Here is a 10,849-nt window from a genome sequence, read left to right as displayed (position 1 = left end):
ACTACGGAAGTAGATTGCCCCATCTTCCTTCCGAGGAGTGGCTGGTGGGTTTGAACCGCCAGCCTTCTGATTAGCAGTCAAGTGCCTTAGCCACTTGGCTACACTGCCTCGGAAACCCAAGGAGGGGTCACTATGAGCTGGATCTGACTTGATGGCAGTGCATTGGTTTGGTTTAAAGGAAAGATTGCAAATAACCTCTCCAAATTCCTATTCTTAATAAAAAGATAGGATTATCAATACTATTTTTGCAAATGTTTACTATGAAGGAGTGGGGTGTATTCTAGACTAAAACCACAAAACTTGGTCTCATACACATAAAAATCATTATAATTGCTGTACTTTTTTGAGAAAAGAATCTACTCCTTTAAGTATTTAAAATGTACTATACCAAAATCACAATAAAATAAATAAGATAAAATGCTGCTGTCATTTGGTTTATAAAATCTGATTAACATGAATTAGTACAATCTAACATTTAATAATTTTATTTTAAAAAAATTACCAAGCATTCCACCAAAAGGAGGTGACAGCTGGAGTTATAAGATCATAATCCTCATAATGATTTATACTAACAAAGATACTCTCCTTCTAAAAGAGGCTGTAGCTATACGTGGAGAGGGAAACAGATAATTGCAAAGCTACTCTATTCAGGATCCTCTTCATATGAATCATCCATCCCTGAAGCTGAATTACTCATATGGTGATCCATGACAATCAGTAAAGTAACTGCAACGAATGGATCAGCCATACTATATACTATTCATCCTGCTCATAAGGACAGTCTCAAGTATAAACATATGCTCAAAGGAAGTCTGTCCCATTTTAGTAAGAACTATAAAGTACAACAACATAATTGCAAATATGAAAAAAAAACCTTACTTTCCCAAGTTCTCCACATGGCCAAGGCAGGTGGAAAAACAGTAGTTGTATGCAATCACTATAGAAGGATACAGTGACTGGAAATCCAAAACAAGCACAGAGTTGCTATAGAAGCGAGATTCAGGCTCCATAATTAGGGGAACACACTGTGGGGCTCTCATTTGGGATCTCTGCTGAACACTAGGTGTCACAGGAATATAGTTCATTGGTTTAGCGATACGCAACATCATTGATTCCACACGGTACTGAAGGGAGGAAGGGGGAAGGTGAAAAGAGGAAGAAACATAGTTTAAATATTAAATACATTGGCCATTTAAATATGTGACAATTATTTGGGGGTGTTTACTCTTTGGAATAAGGCTGCATGACTTTATTATAATACAGTTATACAGTTAGTTTAGTATTGGTTGTTTCATCAACTTGCAGGTATCTGAAGGGGAAATATGTAAATCCTTTTCCTATTTCTTTAGCACTGATGAAAACTGTAAAATATGTCACATGACTTAAAAAATGTAAAATATGTCGAATGATGTTAAAAAAAAAAAGTTAATTTTGAAAAGACAGCCCCAAACTCTAGCCATTTTATTGGTTTTCCCAATCAAGTCCAGCTGTGCAAAGATTTTGGTATTTGTTTCATTTGAGTTCAACTGTATGATAATAAGGAGTTCCTAGGTGGCACAAACTGTTAAGCATTTGAGTACTAACTGAAAGGTTGACAATTTGAAGCCACCCGGGTGTTTCAGAAGACAGACCTGGTGATCTGCCTCCAAAAGATTACAGTCTTGAAAACCACTATGCACACATGGGGTCACCATGAGTCAAAACTGATTCAACAGCTACTAACAATAACAGAAGTGACAGCTGCATAGTTTGGCAATTTCATTAAGAAAGTTAGTCAGCAATCTTCAAGAAATTTATTTGGGAAAATGAGAATGAAAGGGGTGCTGGAAGATTTGGGACAAATAAGTGTTATTTGAAAATTTCAAGAAGGAAACATAGAGATTACAGAATTAAAAGCTTAACACTAGTCCCTACCAAAACTAGGGTCTGAAATAATACTGAAACAATAACAGACACTAGATTATAAGGTACATCATTAAACAGATGGTTTGGGGTACTAGAGATAGAAACACATCTACAAGAACTAATATAGGTTCTGTGAAATGTTCTCAAGTGGTTTTAAGGTATTTTTGCCTTTTATTATAAGCCAGCTCAAATCTCTTCTAAGACTTTTGAGCTTTTGAAGTATAAATAAATGAAATAAATAGGTTATAAACAATAAAATTAAGTAAATAAACATGTAATACTAAAGTAGCTAGAGCTGTATTTTTGCTGTATTTGCTGAATTAGTCAATTTGGGAATGTTACAGACATAAATAATTTAAATGAAGGGTTTTATGAGGTTAAGGACCCTGAGGGAGTTAATGTACTTCTGATATCTAGCACAGCGCTTAAACATACTATAGGTATTCAAATAAATATTTGCTGAATGAATACAAGAAATCAATTTCAGCAAGGCATCTGATGATAATTCTTATCATATCCTTTGGAAGTAAGGTGGAAAGAATAAATTCAATAGTTTCTAATGTTCCAGATTCCTTCAACATTTTAAAAAGTTATACAGCCCACTTATATCAATTCTCAAATCCTTCCTTTATACATTAAAATTACTTGTTGGGAGTTAGAGAAGGCCAAAATTAAGGATGCCAAAGAAAAGAGAGGTAGACTTTTCTTTGCTGCTTCCCCCAAGTTCGAGGGGTGTCACTGAAGGTATCCTTAATCACACAAATAATATTCAGAAATGTATTATCATCCTCAAGGGCATGGAAACTTTATTAAGATCATGAAAAAGTTGGCACTGGCTAGAAAGATGATATGGAAAGAAAATAAAAGGTGAAGCTGTTAGAGTAAAATTAAAACTTTCCCAGAAAATAAAATGACAAGATTTGATTAGATAGCTGAGTAGCTGGTACCAGATAGAAAGTTCAAAAATATCAAATCACTTTCAAACATCTCAGAATTGTATTACTCACATTCAAATGTTAAAGAAAACCTGATTTCCTACCTGTGAACCCCTCGTCAATACATGTAAAAACTGAATGCCAAAAAGTCTAGCCATTTCACTGGTTTTCCCAATCAGGTCCAGCTGTTCTAACATTTGGAGATTTCCACGGACACGGCTAACATAATGATCAACCATTTTCCATCTGTTAAAATAAAGAATTCATTCTATGAACACCAGAGGAAAATATGGCAACTTGAAACTAGTACTGTTTTTATTCTGCCAAAAACATACATACTAAAAGTAAGAATACTTAAGGAGATGGGAATCATGATATGAGCCCTTAAGCAAAGTAATACTAAGGAGTTAAAGATTAGAAAAATTTAGGTATTTCAAGGATAGTAAAGATATGCAAAATTTAAAACAGTATTTGTGACAAGGTGGTAAGAAATTCAATGGATCCTTCAGGCCTGTAACTCACTCCTGTGGCTTCCAGCCAAACAACACACAGGCATATAGGGTGAACATTTACACTGGGTAGCTAGACACCTTAGAACGAGAACAGAAGGGCAGTATGTGCACGGGGGCAGGAATGCATAGGAAAGAAGACACAAGGAAGAGGTAACTACAGGGAGACATGGGAAGAAAGCTGTTACCTTGTGGGGAATTACAGTCAATGTCATGAAATAAAATGTGTATGAATTACTGTATAGAAAATGAATTTGCTCTGTAAACTTTCACTCAAATCACAATAAAAATTAAGGTAAAAAAAATTCAATGGGGAAAGGAATTTTTTAAAAAATAACAACACTGGAATAACTGGATATCTATATGGAAAAAAAAAGAACCCTGACCTTCAAACCACACATAAAAATTAATAAAAAATGAATCATATTCATAAATGTTAAAAAAACTAAAATTATAAAACTTCTCAAAGAAAATATAGTGGAAAAAAAATCTTTGCAACCTTTAGGTAAGCAGACTTCTTACAAAGTGCACAAAAATCATTAACTAAAAATAAAAACTGATGAACTGGACTTCTTCAAAATTAAAATCTCTGGTCTGCAGCTGAAATCATTATGAAAAGGAAAAGGCAAGCCACAATCTGGGTATATACATATATACATATATATGACCAAAAACATATATCCAGAATACAAACCAAAAACAAAACAAAAAACCAAACACCTACTCCTCATTTACTGACCATCTATTATTCAACATTTTGTCCTGGGGCTTGGGGCTCGGGTCTGCTTTTTGCTTGAAGGCAGCTCTATTTTAAGGTCAGGGGAAGAGCTGACTCCTCAGAGTAGAGACAACCTTAATAATATGGATAGAGTAATGCTTTCGGGACTTCTATTAGCTGATCTGACACAATGCAAAATGAGTAGAAACAGATGCAAACGTCCATTAATAATTGGAACATGGAATGTATGAAGCATGAATCTAGTAAATTTGAGAAGTTGTCAAAAATGAAATAGAACACATAAAGATTGATATCCTGGACATTAGTGAGCTGAAATGGACTGCTTTTGGCCATTTTGACTCAGACAACCATATGACTACTATGCCAGGAATGACAAATTGAAGAGGAATGGTGTGGCATTCATCATCACAAAGAGTGTTTTAAGATCTGTCCTGAAGTACAACACTGTCAGAGATAGGATAATATCCATATGCCTACAAGGAAGACCAGTTAATACTACTACTATTCAAATCTATGCACCAACCACCAAAACCAAAGATGAGGAAATTGAAGATTTCTACCAACTTCTGCAGTCTGAAATGGACACAACATGTAATCAAAATGGGTTATCACTGGTGAATGGAATGCAAAAGTTGGAAACAAAGAAGAGTTACCAGTAGTTGGAAAATATGGCCTTGGTGATAGAAATAACACTGGAGGGTGCATGATAGAATTTTGCAAGACCAGTGACTTATTCATTGCAAATACCTTCTTTCAACAACATAAATGATGGCTATACACATGGACTTCACCAGATGGAATACACAAGAATCAAATTGACTATATCTGTGGCAAGAGGCGATGGAGAAGTTCATTATCTTCAGCCAAAATAAGGCCAGGAGCTGACTGTGGAACAGACCATGAAATGCTCATACTGCAAGTTCAAGTTGAAGTTGAAGACAATTAAAACAAGTCCACGAGAGCCAAAATATGGCCTTTATAATCTCTCTCCTGAATTTAGAGACCATTTTAAAGAATAGATTTGATGCACTGAACACTAGTGACCAAAAACCAGATGAACTGTGGGATGGCATCAAGTACATTATCCATGAAGAAAGCAAGAGGTCATTAAAAAGATAAGAAAGGAAGAAAAGACCAAAGTGGATTATCAGAAGAGACTCTGAAACTTGCCCTTGAGCGGAGAGTAGCTTTCAAGCTGAAAGAACTGAGGAAAAAAATTAAGCCTCGAGTTGCAATACTGAAAGATTCTATGGGCAAAATATTGAATGATGCAGGGAGCACCAAAAGAAGAAGGAAGGAATACACAGAGTCACTGTACCAAAAAAAACTGGTTGATCTTCATCCATTTCAGGAGACGGCATATGTTTAAGAACCAATGGTATTAAAGGAAGAAGTTGAAGCTGCACTGAAGGAATTAGCAAAGAACAAGGCTCCAGGAATTGACGGAATAACCATTGAGATGTTTTAACAAATGGATGCCCTGCTGGAGGCACTCATTCGGTTATGCCAAGAGATTTGGAAGACAGCTACCTAGCCAACTGACTGAAGAGATCCGTATTTGTACCCATTCCAAAGAAAGGTGATCTCACAGAATGAGGAAATTATTGAACAATATCATTAGTATTGCACATCAGTAAAATCTTAATGAAGATAATTCAAAAATGGTTGCAGCAGTATATTGACAGAGAACTTCCAGAAATGCAAGCTGGATTCAGAAGAGGATATGGAATGGGGGATATCATTGCTGATGTTAGATGGATCCTAGCTCAAAGCAAAGAATACCAGAAAGATGTTTACTTGTGTTTTACTGACTATGCAAAAGCATTTGATTGTGTGGATCATAACTAACTGTGGAAAACACTGAGAAGAATGGGAATTCCAGAACATTTAATTGTACTCATGAGGAACCTGTACATAAACGATAGCCTGTACATAGAGGCTGTCATTCGAACAGAAAAAGGGAACACTACATGGTTTCAAATCAAGAAGGGAGTGTGTCAGGGTTGTGTCCTTTCACCATACTTATTCAATCTATACACTGAGCAAATAATCCAAGAAGCTGGAGTATATGAAGAAGAATGTGGCATTAGGATTGGAGGAAGAATCATTAAAAACCTGTGATACGCTGACAACACAACTTTGCTTGCTGAAAGTGAGGATGGCTTGAAGTACTTACTGATGAAGATTGAAGAATACAGTCTGCAGTATGGATTACATCTCAATATAAAGAAAACAAAAATCCTCACAACTGGTCCTATAAGCAACATTATGATATATGGAGAAAAGACTGAAATTGTTAAAGACTTTAAATTACTTGGTTCTACAATCAATGCCAATGGAAGCAGCAGTCAGGACATCAGGAGACGTGTAGCACTGGGCAAACTGGCTGCAAAGGACCTCTTTCAAGTGCTGAAGAGCAATGATGTCTCCCTTGAGGACTAAGGTGCACCTGATACAAGCCACGGTATTTTCAGTCGCCTCACACGTATGTGAAAGCTGGACAATGAATAAGGAAGACCAAAGAAGAATTGATGCTTTCAAGCTGTGGTGTTGGCGAAGAATGCTCATAGTACCGTGGACTGTTGAAAGAACTACCAGGTCTGTCCTGGAGGAAGAGTAGCCAGAATGCTCCCTGGAGGCAAGAATGGCCAGACTTCGTCTCACATACTTTGGTCATGTTGTCAGAATGGACCATTCCCTGGAGAAGGATGTCATGCTTGGTAAGGTGGAGAGTCGATGAATGAGGGGAAGGCCCTCAATGAGATGGACTGACATGGTGGCAGTGGCAATGGGCTCAAGTATAGCAAGAATCATGGAGCTGGCTTAGGACTGGGCAGTGTTTTGTTCTGTTGTGCACGGGGTCGCTATGAGTCAGAGACGATTTGACGGCACCTGACAACAACAACTAGCAGTCCTTTGTACATTCAATATTCTTTGCCAACACCATAATCTAAATGCTTCAATTCTATGCTTTTCCTTATTCACTGTCCAGCCCTCACATGCATATGAGACTATCAGAAATACCATGGCTTGGGTCAAGTGCACCTTAATCTTCAGAGACGTCTTTGCTCTTTAACACTTTAAAGAGGTTATTTTGCAGATTTGCCCAATATATACTGAGTATAAATGAATACTACTAAGTAATAAAAAGTAATCAACTACTGATTTTTGCAAGATGGTTGCATTTCAAAAACAATCAGATACAAAGGGGTACATTAAGAATAATTCCAGTTATACCAAGTTCTAGACTGGCAAAACTAATCTATGGTAGTAGAAGTCCAATTAGTACTTGCCTGAGTGGTTAGAAGATGGGTAGGCTGACTGTAAAGCTGTGTAGGAGAACTTACCAGGTATTAGACATGTTCTTTATTTTGATTGGGATAGTAGTTACATTGTATACATTTTTTAAAGCCATCAAACAATACACTTAAAATGTGTGCAATTTACTGTATATAAATTATACCCTAGTAAAGCTGATTTTTAAAAAAGAGATATTATCTTCCTTGGAGTTATAAAATATTACCTGTATAGATCTGTCTTGTTATCAAACCAATCTGATAAAACTCGAAAGGTAAAGAGGGGAAAACGCTGATGAAGAACATGAAAGCTCACATTTTCAAAGGTGTAGTTAGTTAGAGCCACCTAAAAAAAGAAGACATCATTATAATAATGCTTGTTTTTTAAGCAGAAAATTTAGCTCTGAAGGATCTCAACAATCACTTCAAACTTTTTGTGCTAAATATAAAAGATGTACATGTAAAAATGATTTGGGTTAAAATGAATCATAGTTAATTTAAAACCATGTACAAGCAGTCCCCGGGTTATGTCCAGTTACAGGTTATGCCCATTTACAGGTTACTTCCAACTTACTGACAACTCCTAAAACCAAAGAACCAAACTTACTACCATTGAGTCTATTTCAACTCATAGCAACCTTTACTGAGTTTCGGAGGCTGTAAATCTTTACAGAAGTAGATTGCCCCATCTTCCTTCCAGGGAACAACTGGTGGGTTTGAACCACTGACCTGGTCAGCAGCCAAATGCCTTACCTACTATACCACCAGAGCTCCTTACTGATAACTCCTACTTGCGCTCTGATGTTATGTAAATTTGTCCTCACTCCGAAATGACTGAACCAATCCCTACTGCAACAAATTCTTCATCACAATCACCTTCACTTGCAGCTACAAGTGCACATGCAGCTTTTAAATAATAGAAAAGGGTTTTGAGCCTTTTCTTGCAGTCAAGTAAGGCCAAATAAGAACTGCAGGCACTTGTGCCAAATTAGCTACAAATTCTTAAAGATACAGTTAGGAACAGATCTCATTCATATCCCAAGAACTGCTTGTATAGCTTACTGGACAGACATGTTGTTAACAAACTACTATTGAAAATATATTAGAAAAAATAAGACTTGATGAGGTTCAACTTGGTAATGTAATACTTATTTTAAGAGATCTCAGTTTTATCACTTCTTTCTACATTATGCCAATATAAATATTGACAGACATAAGCACTGTTAAGCAAATTAATTTCTTGTTCTTTACTTACTTACTCTTTGGTCTTTGATGACACACAGATTAATGAGATTCCATAGTTCCGAGGATGAGTTATCTACTTAAGGTGGGCATTCATCCTGCTCCCAAGAATTACATTAGTACTAAGACCCAATACACATCATGGCATTATAGACCCACTTAATTTCATTCCAAAAGCAAGAGTCAAGGAAAATGGCAGATATGTCTTGTCATTTGTAATATTATAGGCAAAGTTTTGTTAATAGAAAAGAATACTAAAAAAGGGTTCAAATTCATAAAATATATTTCTAGCTAGATGCTAAGAAATAACTACAAGACATAGCAATCTAGACAATGGCAATTATTTCAATGTAAAATGGAAATCAAAGAACCAACAGACGCTATTCTCCAATCAGCTTGGGATTTTAATAGTTCAAACACATTTTACAATTCTGTACTACGTCATAATTTTAAAATATTTTCTTTTCCATTTCTACAACTTAGGAAGTACCAAACAGGGGCAGAATGTTAAGTTTATCTCAGTGAAATGACCCAAGCTGGTCTTACTTTAACTACAGTTTCAGTCTCGAGAATGACAACACTGGAATGCAGCATGCTGCTATTGCTAGGTGCTGTTGAGTTGGCTCTGATTGAAGGATGAAACACTTCCTAGTCCTGTGCCATCCTTACAACCCCTGCTATGCTTCAGCCCATCACTGTAGCCACTGTGTCAATCCATCTCATTGACAGTCTTCCTCTTCGTGGACCCTCTACTTTACCAGCATGATATCCTTCTCTAGGGATTGGTCTCTTCTCACATGAGACAGTCTGGCTATTCTCACTTCCAAGGAGCATTATGGCTACACTTCTTCCAGAACAGATTTGTTCTTCCTTCTGGCAGTCCATGGTACTTTCAGTATTCTTCACCAACACCACAATTCAAAGACAGCAACTCTTCTTCGGTCTTCGTTATTCATTCTCTAGCTTTCACATGCATGTAAGGTGACTGAAAATACCATGGATCGGGTCAGGCACAGCTTAGTTTTCAAAGTGACATCTTTGCTCTCAAACACTTCAAAGAGGTCTTCTGCAGCCAATTTTCCCAGTGCAATACAGTGTGATTTCCTGTTGCATCCATGGGTGTTGACTGTGGATCCAAGTAAAATGAAATCCCTGACAACTTCAATCTTTTATCCCTTTATCATGATGTTGCTTATTACTCCAGTTGGAAGGATTTGTTTTCTTTATACTGAAGTATAATCTGTACTGCAGACTGTAGTCTTTGATCTTCATCAGTAAGTGCTTCAAGTCCTCTTCACTTGCAGCAAGCAAAGTTGTATTATCTGCATACTGCATGTTGTTAACGGTTCTCCCTCCAGTCCTGATGCTGCATTCTTTTTCCTATAGTCCAGCTTCTCAGATTAGTTGCTGAGCATACAGACTGAGTAAGTATGGTGAAAAGATACAACCCTGACATACACCCTTCCTGATTATAAACCATGCAGTATATCTTGTTCTAGGAGGAGCTCTGGTAGTAGAGTGGCTAAGACACTTGCCTGCTAACCAGACGGCTGGCGGTTCAAACCCACCAGCCACTCCTCGGAAGGAAGGTTGGGCAATCCTACTTCCGTAGTGATACTGCCTTGGAAACCCAAGGAGGGGTCGCTATGAGTCGGGGCCGACTCGACGGCACATAACAATAACAACAACAACATATCTTGTTCTGTTTTAACGATAGCCTTTTGGTCTATGTATAGATTCGTCGTGAGAACAATTAAGTGTTCTGGAATTCCCATTTTTTGCAATGTTATCTATAATTTGTTTTGATCCATATGGTCGAATGCCTTTGCATAGTCAGTAAACACCAGTAGACATCTTTCTGGTATTCTTTGCTTTCAGCTAAGATCCACCTGATATCAGCAATGATATCCCTTGTTCCAAATCCTCTTCTAAATCCAGCTTGCATTTCTGGAAGCTCCCCGTCAATATACTGCCGTAACCATTTTTGAATTATCTTCAGCAAGATTTTACTTACGTGTGGTATTAATGATATTGTAATTTCCACATTCTGTTGGATCACCTTTCTTTGGAACAGGCACAAATACTGATCACTTCCAGTCATTTGACCAGGAAGCAGTCCAAATTTCCTGGTATAAACAAGTAAGTGCCTCCAGCACTGCATCAGTTTGTTCAAACATCTCAATGGGTATTCCGTCAATTCCTGGAGACTTTTTTTTTTTTTTT

General features: G+C 37.0%; 1 protein-coding gene across 1 annotated transcript in view; it reads right to left on the bottom strand.

Annotated features, from left to right (window-relative positions):
• REV3L (REV3 like, DNA directed polymerase zeta catalytic subunit) overlaps positions 1–10,849 on the bottom strand; it is a 250,501-nt gene that overhangs the window by 29,725 nt on the left and 209,927 nt on the right. The window contains exons 21-23 of the mRNA XM_007940793.1: positions 7,612–7,730; positions 2,945–3,086; positions 880–1,124 (exon numbers count right to left, since the gene is read on the bottom strand). Of these exons, the coding sequence (XP_007938984.1) occupies positions 880–1,124; positions 2,945–3,086; positions 7,612–7,730 (506 nt within the window). The remainder of the gene's footprint in view (positions 1–879; positions 1,125–2,944; positions 3,087–7,611; positions 7,731–10,849) is intronic.

This window comes from Orycteropus afer, unplaced genomic scaffold (assembly GCF_000298275.1).
Source record: "Orycteropus afer afer isolate SDZICR_OR568_19922 unplaced genomic scaffold, OryAfe1.0 scaffold00072, whole genome shotgun sequence".
In the NCBI taxonomy this organism is placed as follows: Eukaryota; Metazoa; Chordata; class Mammalia; order Tubulidentata; family Orycteropodidae; genus Orycteropus; species Orycteropus afer.
The sequence above is the reverse complement of the archived record's forward strand: the minus strand, read 5'-3'. Positions and strand labels throughout refer to the sequence as shown.